Source organism: Netta rufina, assembly GCF_964035555.1.
Source record: "Netta rufina genome assembly, chromosome: 12".
NCBI classification, from domain to species: Eukaryota; Metazoa; Chordata; class Aves; order Anseriformes; family Anatidae; genus Netta; species Netta rufina.
The window spans coordinates 5,799,730-5,816,656 of record NC_140135.1 but is presented as its reverse complement, the minus strand read 5'-3'; the positions used below and the strand labels follow the sequence as shown (position 1 = coordinate 5,816,656).

The 16,927-nt window shown below is 48.5% G+C and overlaps 1 protein-coding gene across 2 annotated transcripts in view; it reads left to right on the top strand.

Annotated features, from left to right (window-relative positions):
• LOC311213779 (vascular endothelial growth factor receptor kdr-like) overlaps positions 1-16,927 on the top strand; it is a 131,131-nt gene that overhangs the window by 29,307 nt on the left and 84,897 nt on the right. For both annotated transcript variants that reach the window (XM_084294012.1, XM_084294011.1), the window contains exons 2-3: positions 5,186-5,282; positions 9,190-9,401. In XM_084294012.1, the coding sequence (XP_084150138.1) occupies positions 5,186-5,282; positions 9,190-9,401 (309 nt within the window). The remainder of the gene's footprint in view (positions 1-5,185; positions 5,283-9,189; positions 9,402-16,927) is intronic.

Here is a 16,927-nt window from a genome sequence, read left to right as displayed (position 1 = left end):
ACCTGATAAAGCGAACTCCCTGAGCAAACCATGAAACGGGAGCGAGGTGATGAAGCCACGTTAGATCTGGAGGCTAAGCTACCTGCACACAGCCCTTTCTGACCCACACATTCCACATCTGCAGCCCATAGGGGGCCTTTGCCCTCCCTACTGGCTCGGTACCCATCAGGTGGCTTGACAGAGCACCCACTAGCCAGCAGAAAAGAAGAAAATGGAGAAAGAAGTTTGCTCCTGATTTAAAGCCAAGATCTTCAAGACAAGAGCATCCCTTCTTTGCTGGGAGAGTCAAAGCCAGCAATAATGCTTAATTTAGAAAATATTGTGTTTAGAATAGAGAGCATAAGGTATTTTATTAATGCATGAGTCTGGCAGAATCAAAAATGATATGTCCTTCTCCCACGCAAAGTCACAGCAAAAGGGAGGGAGAGGTGGGTCTTTTTACTTACTTGCTAATGTCCTTTTAAGCCTTTAAAGTAACAGAAAATTACTCAATTATAACAAGTGAAAGCTGATTCCAGGAGCTGAGGACCTAATAAACACACCAAATATTGCAAGGCTTGTGATGCCATAATGCCAGCAGTACTGTTTTCTCTTTTCATAGTGAGTGACCTTCAAACAAATCCTAAAATGATTACAGGCCGTTGGTTTAAACACACACGGCTTTTCACTGAATCCTTGAACTTTCTAATTCTAGTGGAAATAGGATTTCCTTGGGGACACAGTCATGAAAATACCCTTTAAAACTGGTACCTGTTCGTTTCCCAGATGCACTCAAGCTGTGTCCTTGTGATGAGGTTCCCTGGCCTCTCAGAGGACAGCACATTGTCTCTCCTCAGTGCCATTTAGTGCTGCAGACACAAAGCAGTTTGGAGAGACTGAGCTATCATCTGCTTGTCCCTGGCAGGCAGGACAGGTAGCAGCTCTTCGTCTGCACGATCCGTTTTACTGGCAACCATCTCATTAAGGGTGATCAGGGCCGTGCACATAGAGCCCCCAGTGACCCCCCGAGCATTTTCAGAGCACAGATTACGTTCCTGATCTGGGCTCTGACTTTCAGAAACACTCCAAGTTAAGCATGGCTTACAAAAGTATTCCCAGTCTATTGTCAGCAGTGGACAAAGTTTTTAAATAACGTGTCTATGCCTCTCCCCTTTCCCTGCGAAGTCAGCTCTAAAACCCTGACTCCCAGCCCTTCCTAATGGGACCTGATGTGTCCTAGGGCCCAGATCTGCGCACAAGAGTGACTTTACACACATGAATAGTCCCTGGAGTTCAATCATGTGCAAAAAGCTATTTGTGTGCCCAAATCCTTGTGGAATCAGGGCCTTGGTCTAACCTGCTTCATTTAGCTGTCAGCACAGCGGTCTGCGCTTTGCCTAGACGTTATTTTTTTGTCATCTGACGCAGAGGTTGGGTGCTCTTTGGTACTGTTCTTCCAGTTTTCCCCTCCTCTGTGTGCTGCAGTGCCCGAAAGGGATAAGAGGATCTCTTAATCAGGTACGATATTGACATTAGCTGTCACCACGTAGGATACCTCGATACGCTCGATCTCACAAGCATTTGTGAGCGCTCTTTTTGGCATAGCTACTGGGTAGTGACAGTGCCTAAAGGATGCTTGAAGGAAGACTGTTACAATGAGAAACAGAGATTAAAAATAGTTGTTATCTCTGCTTACCGATGGTCCTAGCACGAACAAGGCTTAGTGTGGGAGGGATGTCCCTCGGCCAAGCGAGATGGAGTTAGGAATCATCTGGCAGAGGTGAGGGAGGTCACACGCTACCCTCCGCCTGGGGATCCTCCCAGGTTTCATCTTGGCTATGGTGCAAAATCAGATTATCCCAGGAAAAGCAGTTTTCAATATACTTTTCTTCCCTGGACAATGTATCAGTCAACCTTCCACATTTCACTGCCAAGGACCCGTGTCGATGTGCTGTGTTTGGGGTTTTCTGCGCTGTCAGGAGCAGAATGTTAACCTGGCAGAGAGAATAAGCTCTTGGGAGCAGAAACGGCGCAGAGAGGCCCTGGTCAGAGGGTCTGTCCTGGCTCAGGGCTCTTCTTAAAGCCTCTCTTTAGCTCGGCACTGTGAGACTCTTGACCAGCTTTGGTCAACCTGCTTTGGCAGAGAGAGGCATTTCTTAAAGTCCTGACTGTTTTCTTATGAAACTGAACACAGCAATCCTTGTGGGTACCTTCTAACTCAGGATATTCTCCAATTTTATGATTCTAAGTACAGAGCTATCTGTAATTTATTTAGTTAGTTAGTTAGTTTTGAGAAATGCTAGACATACTGATTAAAGCTGTAAAATTAAAATGAACTACATTAAAATAGTGAACATCCATGCAGCATACAAAGAAGGAAGAGCACCATAACGAAGCTACATGGTGCATTTAAGCACTCAGCTTTGGCTCAGGCATGCCAGAAAAGGCACACGCTGTGTTTAGAAAAACTCTCTGTCACCTGGCAGCGGGGATGAAATGTGTGTGGCAGAGGAATTTCTCCTCCTGTCCTCCATGGGGTAGAAACGCGCCGAAATTACTCTTTGCTTATTCTTTTCTTCAGCTCCTGAAGCCAAAATAAACTTTGGGAAAAAAGTATCTCAGATGTCTAAACAGAATAATTGAAAAATACTTTTCTTTCTCTTAGCAAAACCAGTCTCAGATATTATGAAAGCCCGAGCACTTACTCCCCGGTCACAAGAGCAGCTCGGGGCTCTGCCCGCTGCCTGGCGCAGCACCCCGCACCCCTCCCACAGCATCACACTTGCTCGTGAGGGACCTCGTGGGCCTGTTCAAAAGGCCAGCTCGAGGCTTCAGCTAAGCCACTGTGAGCCCTAAGAACAATTGACGGTGCATGAGGAACCATAGAAAGGATTATTCAAAACCCCAGGATTTTCTAAGTCAAAGCAGACCTGGCTGAAGTCAGCGCAAACAGCCCGGCGCGGATCGCGGTAGTAGCTGCGTGCTGGAAAAACTACGCAGGGCCCAAAGCCCCCTCAGCTGGCTAATTAAATGACACTCAGCAAACATTTCCAAAGCTACATTGACCATTTTTTTTGTTTTCTTTTTGCAAAGATCAACACTTAGCCTTAGGTGAGTGAAATTCCTCAGCACCACGGAACAGCACATGCCAAAGCTCAGACCATGCCACGTAACATGCTTGTTACAACCCAGCTTGGCAAGGGGTTTGGACCCGATGATCTCCAGAGGTCCCTTCCAAGCACTCTGGGATTTTGAGTCTGTGACTCTGTGAGTCTAGGGGGCGTTTTGCATCCACAGCATTACACACAATAGCAATTTTTAGGTAGGGCCATGCTACACAATGTCACCCTGGAGGGAGCTCATGTTGGCCAGGCTCCCACTTGCTCTCCAATTTATTCCTTATTCTATACAGGACATTAGAGACAGAGCTACAGAGCCATCAACCATGCAAAACAGGGTGTTGGGAGGTCTCTGATGGTGGAGCCATGGTCAGGACCGGTGCAGTGTGAGCTGCAGGTCTGTAGGGAGGCTCCGTGTGCCCAACAGGGGGGTTGAGGAACACGCTGTCTGGGCAGGATGCTTCCCGGGAAGGACTCTGGTGCCATGAGATGAGCTGGCCTCCGCTGAGTTTCTGCTGGGAATTTGAACGGCTCACGGAGGAAGCCAGGCTCTCCAACGTGGGAGTGATTCACTCTCCACGCTGAGAGAATATGCCAGGCTCAGAGCGTTTTACTTGAATCCAGCACAAAGGAGATGAGAGGAGATGGGAGGTGGGAGGCAAGAAAATCACTGTTTCATCCAGTTGAAAAGTTAAACCCTAATGTTTCTCTTTTTGTTAGATGCATTATCTTCACTATTCTGCTGAGAATAATGCCTCTTATAAGCCCAGCTAAAGATTTCTGGCTTATCAAGTTCAAGGCAAAGAAGATAGAGATTTGAAGAGCAGGAGGGGAAAGAAAACATACGGCTTTAATGTCAGAGCTTTAGAAATTGAGATACTTATCTAAGCCTGTTTTCTCCTTTCCTTGATTATGTTACTTTGAATTTGGACAAGGAAAGCAGCCCAGCCAGCCTCACTTCTGCTTCTTCTCAGTTTCACTTTCTGAAAGTGATACTGCCACAGATGAACGCTCCGATAGCAGGCGGGTTTCACGTTCGGCTTTCTGCAGGCAGCTGCCAGGAGCGCTCGGGGCGCGGGGCCGCGCAGCACCCACCTGCCAAAGCTCCTCGCTCCGGCCATGAATGTCAGCAGCCCCTGCACGTGGCCGTCTGCGAGGGCTCAGGAGCATCCCAGCACCTCTCAGTGCCCGTGTCTGTGGGGCTGTCACAGTGCAGTGGCTGTGCTCACAAGCTGTGTGGTGTGTGAGCCGCACCAAGCACTCATCAGTGCAGCAGGGGCGAGGTGAAACCCGTCCTGATCCCACAGAGCCCTGCGAAGTGGGGCTGCTCGGGAGATGTTTCCTGAGCCAGGAGATGATGATGATGGGGATGATGAGGAGAGAGGCCTTTGTCACTGCTGTCACTAAAGCCCACTGTCATGAGTGACCTGACAAACCTTGTTACGCCAGCACTAGGGATGGGGTCTCAGACATCACTGTGAACTACCTGCCAGCACTAGTTTTAATTTTATTTTTGTACATTTGCCTCAAAGAAAGCAGCTTGCTATTTGGTTCCAGTGCAGTATTTGTGAATGTTTCTTTGGAAAACAGGAGGCTTTTGATGTGTTTTTAACATAGCAGATGTTTCATGGCTGTGAATCAGAAAGAGCTGCTCCCAGAATTATTGTTACCTCTCCTCCCATTGATTACAAGGTAATATGTGAGCTCATGCACCGAGTTGTTTCCCAAAGACCCGATTCCCACCAGTTCTGTACATGTGTAAAAACCTTTTGAAATGAATCTGTTGTTCTAAAACTGTAATAATCCAGTAACACAGCCAGCTCTAAATAAAAGGAAGACTATTAGCAGAAATACAGGTTCCCCATGTTAGAAAAGAAAGAGATGAATAAGGGAAAGAAAAACAAACTGAGGGGATCTCTGTAGGTACAGTGTGCTCAACTGAATTGCAGCAATATAAATTAAACCCTGTGTGGGCCCCCAATTTAGGAACTATTTACAAAACAAAAAGCTTTCCTCAGCTGCATTGTGCCTGTTCCAGCCGTACTGAATAGCCTGCCTAACCATGGTTTCTTCTTTATTTGTGTCAGGTCTTGCTGAGGACGAATTTTTTGAGAAACCGACGCTAAGCATTGCAAAAAACCAGATTGTCATCTTACCAGGAGAAACCCTAAAAATAAAATGCAGGTAAGGATTGCTCGGGCAGTGCTGGATTCCCTGGGTTGTAGCGATCCCCTTGGCACAGCACGGCTTCTGGGGAGGGGAGAGCAAAGATTGCTGCACAGCCATCGTCTGGCAACTGGAGCAGTTTTCCCTCACAGGTGTTTCTGAGTGGAGGAGAATGTGCTGGGCTGTAACGGAGCAGGGAGGAAGGTCTGTGGTCACCATGCAGCCTGACCTCGCTCTTTACACTGTAAGGGGGCCCAAGAGAAGCCCTGAGTCAGTGCACGAGTAAGCTTATGGAAGGGGTTGTACCTTAAGGATGTGGCTGTAAGATCCTCATCTGAAAATAGGTTCCCATGCAGCTCTTTTGCAGCTAAAGTCACTCCTTTGCCCCCTGTCCATAAGTAAATGACAACTGAGATCATCACACTGTCATTAGCTCATTATATATACATATATATGTATAAAGCTTCACATATTAATACATACATGTATATAAGACCAAAATGTATGTATAAGCTTAAACTTCCTAACCTCAAATACTGCTAACCCACGAGATGACCATTAAATAAGCAGCAGTTACTACGTGTACATGCAAAGACCTGATCTGCTTGAACTTACAGCTTTAAATCAAAGATAACCAGGAGTTGTAAAAACCAGAGCATTAATCACAAACTGTGGCAGCTCTTCGATTCTTGACACAACGTGTGAAAACCAGCCATGCAAGAAATAAGCAAAGTTTTGGTAATACCTTGTGTTTGCAGGGTGGTGGACCTCTGCAAAAGGAGGATATAGGGTTTTGGTCACAACCAAGCAGTAAATGCAAAGAGTCAGAGCACTTTCTGCTCTATCCAAACACACACAGGCTCGCGCGGTCACACAAAAGGCCTCAGACTGGGCTGAACACAGGTGTCACTTGTTCTGAGTGTGATTTCAATGCCACACTGCTGGGAGAGGCTGTTTTTCAGTTTCTGCAGAGAGCATTGTAGGAGAGAAGGCTGAAGGTAATCTAAACTATCACAGTTTCTCCCTCACACGTACCTTTTTTTTTTTTTTTTTTTACACCTTCTTGCAAAGTCCCCTTGACTGTAGCCAGGACGTGGTTGGTTTCTTGCAACCCCAGTTCCTGGAGACAGTAAGAGCAATAGGAAGGTGAATCTAAGCTGTAGGTTATGCTGACTCATATATCCCTTCTGATTTTTTTCCTAGTCTATCTAATTCAATGTTACGGTGAAAGGTAAATTGACTCATGCTGTGTAAATTTGTGATGTCTTCTGGAGTGTTAGGTAATCCTCTTCAAAGTACCTCCAGCTATCTGCGTGGCTTATGAGGTCAAAACAACCTTACAATGGTATTTTTAGCTTGGCAAACAGCAAGGATGATGGCAAGAAAGTTTAAACAGTCCTTTAAAATCTCGATGCAGTGCTTCATAAAACATGATATGTGGACACGAGGTCAGTGTGGTGCTGCAGGCCAATTAAACCACTACTTTGCAGCAGTTCTCCATCCACGGCCTATTTCATCTCTAGCAACACCCTGTTTTCTCGTACCACCAGATGAATGAATAGATGAAGAAATTATTAGCACTTCAACTGTGCTGGCTGTGTTCCGAAATTGCTTTATGGACGTGAAGCAATGAACCCCCCAGCAGGGCTGGCAGGAAGCAGTACCTGCGATGCTCGCAGGGAAGCAGAGGCCCAGAGCGCTCAAGTTGCTCACCTCACCCAAGAGCTGGGGCTGCAAGCGAGATTTCTGCACTGGGAGCATGAGATCCCCTGACCCAGACCCCGATGCCTGCCACCCGCTGACACACCAGCTCCGAGGTCCCTCCGGAGAGCAGCAGGGCTCAGCACAAGATGGCAGGCCGAGCAGGCAGCTGCTGGAGGCTGAACTCGCCGTGTTAATGCTCCACCTCCCTCTGCCTCCACTCATTGGAGGTTTTTGGCCAGGATTTCCTCCTTTTTGGCAGCCTGGCTGAAACTGCAGCTACTGCTGTGACTCCCCTTGGCCAGCTGTGTGAAAATCCAGAAGCAGTGGCCAAAGCCTTCATCCTCCACCTGGATAAAACGGGCAGGTGGAGAAAGCGGGCGCGTGTGAGGACACAGATTGCTGTGAAGCCCCGATCTGCTCTGCAGGTTTCCAGCCGTTGCAGAAACCAGACTGGGTGAGGGCAGAGGGGCAGGGACCTGAGCACTGGGTGGGAGCTGAACGTGAAGTGGCAGAGTTCACGTTCAGGGCCAGGAGTCCCGTTTCTTGATGGAAGGGGTCATTACGTCAGTAATGACGTTAATAAGGTAGGGAGAGAGCACTGGAGGGACCTCCCCGCCACAAAGCAATCCGGTGCTCTGGAGGCCAGGAAGCTGCTGTGACGGACAAGGTGGGGCCGTCCAAGTCCACCGTGCACCCAGCGGGGGTGAGGCTGCCCACCAGGGAGGATGTTCACGCTTCTCCCAGGGTTCTCGTTCCCCTACGTGCTGGGAATAACCTGGAGAGCTCAGCCCCGCGACCACATCATCTCCAGGAAGGCGACAGAAGGACGGGCAGAAACGGGGGCCAAGAGGATGTTTGCTTAAGTGTCACTGAATTTGCTGGCAAATGCCTTCCCTTACGGCACCGACTGCACCGCTGCAAAGCCACTGGCACAGAAAGGGTCGTCGGGGCTCCTCGCTGACTGGAAATGTCACACAGCTCGCTAGATACACCGAGTACTAGCATCTCTGCGCCGAGGAGACGTGTCTAGACCGGATTTCTCCCTGGTGACACTCAACTGGGGAAATCCAGAGCTCCTTACTCCTTCCTCAGCTCAGCCAAAGCCGCTGGGTCACTGGGAACTCACCGAGGGAGGGAGAAGGGGTGAGGGGTCCGTCAGAACAGCACGGCAGGAGGGCACTGCCTCCCTCCAACAGCAACACGAGCTCCATCTTCCCCAGATGAATCCACAGCCCATTGCTCCCGTCCCCACTGGTTTCCACACTGACCAGCAACAACTACTACAACAAGACCGTACTCTTACCACACAGCAGGCTCAGCCTGTACTGGCTCTTCCCCAGGGACCTCAGAGCACATCCCGAGCAGGACGGGGCTCCAGAAGCTCCTGCCACCATGCTGTGCCCTGCTGGTTTCGGCACAGCACGACCAGCACAGCCAGCGCCCGTTGCTGAGCTAACTTGGGTCTGCTGAAAGCTCCCTCTGAGTCCAGCAACAGGTTGTAAAATGGCTTTGCTTTTTGTCAGTGAGCTACGTAAAATTGCGTTTGACACTAGCTGTGTTCATAAATAAGGCACGGAATGGGTCAGGTGGGTGAGGTGCTGTACCTATCTGTCCTGCTGGTTTTATGTTCTGGCTGCCGTGATGAGGGGAATGGAAAAAAAAATGTGTCTTGAGCAGATATTCTAAGATCTGTAATCTGATTAGTTCCAGACCCTTCACAAAATCAAGATTGAGTCACTGCTGATTAAACAAGAAAGGTGATGAGAAGTTACATAAATGTTCTCCCTACATGCAGCCTTAGAGTTAAAAGAAAGTATAAGTTAATGTAGCTGTTAAAATATGCAAAGTCCTCAGCTTGGAAGAAACATATAATTTTATCTGGTGCTTTCAAATGTTTGAAGTGCCTAAAACATAGCATTATAAAAACAATCTCGTGTTCAGGATGTCTGCTAAAATAAAAATTAAGCTTTCCTCCAGAAGTTAGCTTGCCACAGCTCCTAGAGACCAGTTCTGGAATTCCCCTTGTCCTGTTGGTGAGTGTGGTGTGATCCCCCTTACTTTTTTATGGCTGGTAATGCAAGCACCCCACAGCCTTATTCATTCGTGTCCAAATGACAGGCTTAGGAACATTAGGAATATCGACAACACTTAGCAAGAAGGAAGCCCAAATTTTGTCTGCAGTCGTGACCCTGTCATTAATTTCGGTGCGTTGTGTTGACAGGGGGGCACCTTCGGTGAGCTGGCTTTTGAGGGAGGACCAGAGGGAAGACCCCAGGGTGCACCTCAGCAGCTGCCGAAATAGCACGCGGCAGAGCTGCAGCACGCTCGTCGTCAGGAAAGTGACGGCCAACGACACCGGTTACTTCACCTGCATCCATGACGACTCCCCATCCAACAAGGACCTCATGGCCAAGATTTACGTCTTTGTTAGAGGTAAGAACTTGGCTTTCTTTCGGTTTTATGCCTTCTTGGTGACCTAAACTGTGTTCGGCTGAGCTGTTGGATCCGTGCTAGGTACAACAAGCCACCCAACTCAGCTTTCCCAAATCCCACCTCCCCGCTGACCCTGCAGGCACCAGCTCCGGCGTTTTGCAGAGGCTGGGTTACACCTGGATTGTCAGGCCAGCTCAACTCATGGGGACACGGATGTGACAACCAGAAATTAGCTATCTTGTTCAATTCCGGGACTTGAAAACTAGACAAAACTTGAAAACCTGCCTATTTTTGTGTGCCAAATAACTGACACGCTGATTCTTTAAACGTCTTTTATGCTCTTTTACTTTTAAGACTAAATTCTTTTATCCTAGGGGGTTTTGCTAGCAGAGTGCTTTTCCTAAGATTCACCCTCAATACCCAAGTCTTCCCCTTCCTTCCCAGGCATGAAACTCCCTGAGAAGGGTTTTTGTAATTCCTGTCTCTCCTACACGTTTGTGTGCAGCTTTGTCCTTCACATCCGTGAGGCGTACTTAGCAAAGCTGGATGACCGCACTGTACATATTTTCCTGGCTTTTGTAAAAAATGGCCCACTGCTCATTTCTGTTCTCTTTGAGCTGCCTCTCCTCCGTGTGTCAGAATCGCTGAGCTCAGATCCAATAACAAATGGAAACAGAAACTTCAGAGGAGAGTGGTCTGCTGTAATCAAGTGACTAACACACCGAACAACCATGTCAGTAATGGGAATTCTTCTTAAAATATTCCCAGAAAATGCTGATATTTTTTCCCAATCTATTTGACAAATGCACTGGTAAACTATTGAATCATCTTGGACCTTCCAGGCTGAGGTTGTGAGTAATTAGACAAAGGAGCTAACCTTCTGGGGCTGGGACAGGGGATGGCATGAGCTGCTTTGGTGCTGAATAGGGTTACTGTTCAGTTCCCCACGCATACAAATGAGTTAATTTAGTTTTTCCAGTAGCTGCTAAAATGGGGTTCTTGAAGTGTTGGGAATGAAACAAATGCTGGAGATGCAATGAGCTGGATGTGATCTGTGCAGTTCAGTGAGCTGTCTGCCTGCAGGACACGCTTGTGGATGGGCTGGGCAGCTCCCACAGCCTCACGGTGCTGCTAACCACGGTGAGACCAGCACGAGGCGTGACTCCCATCACCAGGGGACCGCGGTCTGCCCACACAGCTAAATTTGACTTCTGAACTGCTAGGTGAACACACCTGGCTGATGCACGTGGATAAGATTTTCCTGTCTCTGTATGTCTGTTGAAAATAGTCCCTTTCTGCCCTCATCCTGCTTTCCCAGTAAGTCTTTCTCTTATCGGAAAGTAGCTTTTTGGTGTTACTTGTTAGTTCCTGCAGTCACTTTTTTTCTGCCTTTCTATTTCCTTTTTCTTATTTTTCCTTGTTACTCTAAGCCCTGGTTTCTTTATCCGCCCTAGTTCTTGTGCTGAGCTGTTTCCTTTTCTCATTAAACACTGCTCAGATGCCCCGCATCTAATATTGTTAACCCAGCCCAATGCCTACACTTCAGGAAACAGTGCATTGAAAACTCAATCCTCTATCCTGATTCAGTGCCCTGGCCAGCTACCCGGGACTTCATTACTCTACGGCGGGAGCACGTGCAGGAAATGTTATGGATCTTTTGGGACTGCCTGAGCATTTTCCTTAAGAAAATATCTCAAGTTATGAAATGCTTGCTGGCGATGCACTTGGAGCAGTGCTAATCTAAAAAAAAAAAAAAATCACAGGATGTCCTCTTGCTAGCTTGAGCCTGCTGTGCCAAGGTTCTCCCTAAAAACAGCACTGCGTGTTTGCTCTAAATCAATCTATTCTCCTCTCTCAGATGCGATTTCCTCATGTAATATGCCCTCCCCGCTCTAGAAACTCTTGCCCAGAGTTTTAAAAGTCCTGTGCTGTAAAAGTTTTGAAGAAAAAGCGTACAGAAATTGAGCCGCTTGTGCTCTCTGCTCCGTGTCCTGCCCAGCCAGCTGCTTGCCCACCACTTCCAGAGCCCAGCTCGGGCTGCAAGGCTGCAAGTGCCTGCTGGGACCTGGCCTGCCAGGCTGGGGAAGCTGCTTGAAACAAAGCTATTTATACCTCTGCATGGATGCTGTCTGCAGGGCGTGCTCTTCTTCCCCTGTAATTCCTGTGTGTGTTTGCTGGATGCCAGCAGGCTGCTCTGGGGACAAGGAAAGTGTTGGCCAGTAAGGGAGCTGTGAGTTGTGGAGTTAAGGAGGGCGTTCAGACCATACCCATGATGTTCTTAACTATTTAAACATGCCTTCGTAAGGGATTTGGTCTCACAGTGTCTGGGCATCACTAAGAAAGCCATCGGCTGTCTCTAGTGAAGAAACTCACAGTTCCCAGTGAGTGCCAGACAAAGGAGAAGTCCAAAAGACATCTCTCTGCATGTTTTGTGGAGAGAGCGTGCGCTCGGCAGGGTGTTTATAGGACTGAGCCAGGTGGAGTGAGAAAATATTGAGCCAGACCCTGAAGGCTGGAGATTCCTCAGAGGTTACGAGCCATTATTGCCAAAAAAGGAAGGGGAATGGTATTTTTTCCCTTCATTCCTGGCCTGCTGCTTGACACCGAAATGAGAACATGATTGTATCGGAAGCCCTGCTTATTGGCTATTATTTCCTGTGCTTGCTTCTGTTTTTACAGCCTCCCTGGTGGAGCTTCTAAGCTCTGTCAGAATCTGGCACTCAGCAGCTCTCCCCCGGCGCAATTGAGCCGTGACCCCTGCACATCAGTCAGATCATAGGGGACCCAAAGGCAGCAGGGTCAGCCCCCACGCCTCAGCTGCGCTCCGACAGTCTGCAGGGAGGCAGAGCTCAGGACCTTAATCCTGAACGATTGTTCCTGAAGCCTTTTCTGCTTCCTGCTGCAGCTGCAAGTCCCAGGGACTGTAACTAAAAGGCAGACAACCCCCTCCTCCCGTTGCCCATCTCCTGGTTGGACATACAACGTAGCTTAGGGCTGGACCAGAAATAGTTGGGAGTTTCTTAATGTGGTCGTTTAACTTCATTGCAACTCTGAGGGGAAACCTCTGCAGCGAAAGGCAGCTTGGGTCGATGACCCGAGAGCAGCCCAGCAGCTCTCCCGTGGCCACAGTCAGTGAACAGGGGGACAGAGACAGCCACCCACCATCTCCAGACTCAGAAAGGCTCATGTGGACAGTGTTTCACTGCAAATGCTGTGAATTTGCTCTTGTCTCCTGCAATTATCCTTCCCAGCCTCATGGATGGTCCCCGTGGGGGACACACTCATTGCCACCTTTGGGATTGCTGGGCCCAGGGAAGGGGCAGGCTGGCTGTTGTGTGTTCTGATAGAGACCCCTCTCTGCTAGGTTTTCTATAGCACATATCAAATTAAACATGGCTTAGAGAAGGAGGAAAACAGAGACAAGAAGATTTTCTCCACCTTCCCCAAGTGCTGTTCCAGACCGCAGCCTAGACAGAAGTCAGGACTTGCAGCTCTCAGCTATCCGAAATCCTGTTACTGTCAGCAAAGCAACTGCCTCCAAGTAAGACAGCCCTCGGTGTGTCGGCTGGGAGAGCTCCCTGAGAGCTGAAATGCTGCCTCAGCTTTTGCTGTGCTTTCCCCTCGCAGTCCTTAGCTGCAGTATGGGATTTGCTACCCCTTCCTGTGCCACTCAGTCGGTGAATCAGCAGCATGAGCTCAGCTCTGCCTTGCTTCCCTCCATCAGCACCTTGCCCAGCGTTATTACTGTGGTAACTGAAGCTGGTCACATCTTGCTAAATACTGCCTAGAAAAGTTCCTCCAAGTTTCCAAGCTGGGCTTGGCTTCCCGTCCTCACACAGCAGTGGTGCTGCTTTGCTAGGACAGTCAGGGAGAGCAAAACATGGGGAGAGCAAGTCAGCAGCAGACAGCCTGTGTTATTTTTATGCAAAGCAGGGCTGTTGCTCCGGTTCTTTAAATAAGTAGGGCTATGATAGGGCTGGTTCACAACGACTTCAAAACCAACACGAGTCTCACCACAGAGCAATATACGTGAGCCCAGGACATCAGTGCTGGCGGCCACCCAAGAATAACTACTAGAATAACTAATTCCTGCTTGTGCCTTGTGTTGTTCACTCTTTGAACACGCAGATGGTGAGCATTTTAACTGCATCTTCCTACCCATGGTAGTTCAGCTGCTGGTGTTTCAGCATCTCAGTGTTACGGTCAATTAGGCACGTGGCAGGGTTGAGGGACTCATTTGCTTCCATACATTTGGTTATCAACACCGATGTTCCCAGCAACATGGTGTAAGTAGGAGATATCCCCGTGCAGAAATCGTGTTCGGGCTCCTTTTAAAGTTCATACAGATACCATGAAGCACTTCAGACCCAAGCTGTACTGCTGCACTGCCAGGCTCCAAAGCACAAGAACTGGAAATGAAATTGCAAGCAAGGCAGACTTCTGTGTGGGATCTCAAGTCCTGTTAAGGACTTGTTAATCCTGTTAAGGCTCCTCGTGAAATCTGAGGGCTGTTTAAGCCACCCATGTGAGCATAGCCCACAGAAGAAGGAAAATCTTCCACTACTTGCTGTCTGCTTAAATTCATCCAGCCTTTCCTGCTAGCTCCTCTTCCTCCGTAGCTAAGTGGAAGGGAAGAGGGATGCATCCAAGCTGCTTGTCCTGTCACAGCTCGCATCTCACTGCTCGTCAGCTCCAGCAGCAAGACGTCCCCAAGGAAGGACACGAGCTCTCTCTCCTCGCTGCTGAGAAGAATGAGGAGGGCAGGTGGTACAAGTACAGCACCAGGGTGAAGTGTCACATCAACCACAGCCTCCTCTTTATCACATGGGACAGCCCAGAGATGGGAAGTCCATCTTCTTCATCCTTCCTCCCTGAGAAAAATCTAAAGAGGAGGGAAGTGCATGAAAGCACCCCTCACATGAGATCATATTTTGGTTCCGACATTCTTTGAAGCCGATTTCTGCCTCCTTAATTCTCTTGACAGTTCACAGAGATAATCTGAATGTGAGAAGCAGAAATGCAGGCCCGGGGTGACAGCCTCGACTTGGGCTTTGGCTTGCTTTCCAGGAGATATTACCAATGAGAACAGAGTTGGAGCTGCATTTCTTCTTCCTTTCAAGCTGGAGACACCAAGACAGCTACACTTGCTGCCAAACACTCAGCAAACCGAGATAGGCAAACGGTGTCCTGTCTGCTCGGTGTGGAGCCCAGCAGATAAGCTGGCTGTCCTGTGCAGACTGCTGGACGGCTTTGGCACCAGATCCTAGTCAGCAGTGTTTAGGGCCACATGACGTGGGAACACGGGCTGGGTCAGCCCCTCTCTGTTGTTCCTCAAGTATTAAGGACTGGGTCCAGAGGAAAAATAAGATCATTTCAATTCTCAATCGAGACATTCAGTGTCTTCACGCCATACCCTAAAGGACCACTTTGAAGTGGAGGAGCCTTGTAAGATACAATGCTGAGTGAGCAGCACGACATCTTGGCACTGTGTCAGTGACAACACTCACCATCCCAGCAGGAAGAGGTAACTGTCCCCTCCTCTTCATTAATAACTCCTAATTGAAAGCCTGACAGCCAAAATCACCAGCACACTTCCCCCACTTCTTCCTCCCCATTGCCTATCCACCCAGCAAGCACTAACTGCCCAGCTTCACCCAAGCTCTGCGGCTGGCAGCAGCTCATGCAGGAGACTAGTTCTTAGTGATGGGACTTCAGTGATCCTGGTGAATATTTCCTACGTCTACATCTGCCTAAAATCTAGCGTTATAGATAGCCACATTCCATGAATTCATCTGATGCTTGAAACATGTTTCAGCCAAATTATCAAGACTTGGGTTGTTTTTTGTTGTTGTTCAATCCATTTTGGCTTTTTTGTTGTTATTGGCTTTTCCTTGGCATCGAAAAGAATTTTGCTCCTACAATTTTTCGAAGTAACATTTTGTAAAGTACTATTTTTCTCTACGGATATTCCTGTGTTTCTGACAGCAATCTCCAGGAGAAGAATGCATTTCATTTGCCCAAAGCAGAATGCTTCGTGTTGACTCAGAATGGCTTCTGGGGCCTTTGCAGTTACTTTTGTTTTGCCTACAGATAAAATATTCTGCTTTCTGTTTAATCTAAACATTCCACCACCAATTCTTTTCATTTCCCTGCCAAACTGGAAAGTCCTTTATTTTCAAAGGTCCGGTTTCAAAACAAGTGACTTTATAGGAGTTACTGCTGTACCTAGAAGCAGCTTTGATAGTTTACCAGGAAGAACGGAGCAGACCAGGCAATCTCCCTGTAAAGCTTTCCCAAATGCTCTGACCTCTGTGTCATTTAACTGCTAATGATCCTATTAACGTAGGGAGCAGATTGTTCTTGACCTTGAGGAAGACAAACTTGATGGGGTTTATGTCAAAAAATTAACAAAATGACCTGGGAAACTCTTATCACCCAGACTTTCCAGCAAGTCTGCTCTTCTAAGATATGATGGGTAGAAGGAAATAAATAGGGTGAGAGAATTACCTTTAGCAGGAACAAAGAGAAGCACAGTGAGTAGCTGACGGTTGGACTGAGTGATCTTTGCAGGTCCTTTCTGACTGAAACTCAGAGAACAGGAATTTCACAGAAAGGAGCAGCAGTGGATGACTGGCCTCAAAGGCCAGTTAGTGCCTCGTCTCTCTGGGCTGATGGATAGTATCTGAAGGGAGAGGTGGTGTTATCCCCACGGCTTTAGATATGATACAAATATCATGAGACAATTTGCCTTCATGGTGTAAGAAACATGAGCAGAAATAAAAAGTACTCGAAATTCTGTACAAAATCCTGTGCACATGTCTCAGGAGGATGTCCTGAAGACGCAGGCAGGTGATGTAACGCCGAAAAGCAAGAAGCTGGAGGAGAGAGCCTGGGTCTACGGCACGCTGAGCTCCTAGGGTGGGGGCTTTCAAGCCCCTCAGCTTCTCCAGCTGCCAGGACGGGGCCTCGAGCCTGCGGGAGGACGGAATTCAAATGGCAAGCGAGCATGACAAACTTGGAGAGCTCCACCACTTCCTGGTAGATAGGCACCTCCAGCACAGATAGCGCTAAACAAAAGAACAGATGTCACCGCGAGGCGAAGCAGTGCCGTATCTGCACTCACACGCTGTCACCGTGCAGGCCCGGAGAGGGAACTGCACGTCCCCGGGTGATTGCTCTTACACCGCCGAGTTAAAGGGGACCCTCCCTCAGCTCATCCCAGGCAGCAATTAATCTCCTCCTAGACAGAACGAGAGTTTCAACATGAAGGGCTTCTCCGCCCGAAGGAAAACAATGTTCTTGTAGGCACTTGACCTTTGGGTTGCTTTTGTGTGCAGCACACGGGATTTTTCTGTCCGGTCCCATCCCTGTGGCCGGACAGCAGCAGGCCCCCTTCCCCGCCGCTGCCCCGCTGCCTCTGCTTCCTTGGCTTGGCTGTTTGTGTTCCTTCTTCAGCCAGGCTGGGTAAACAGTAACACCCTGGCCTGGCTGCAGTTTCCTGCAAACTTCCACTGACCTGCAGAGCT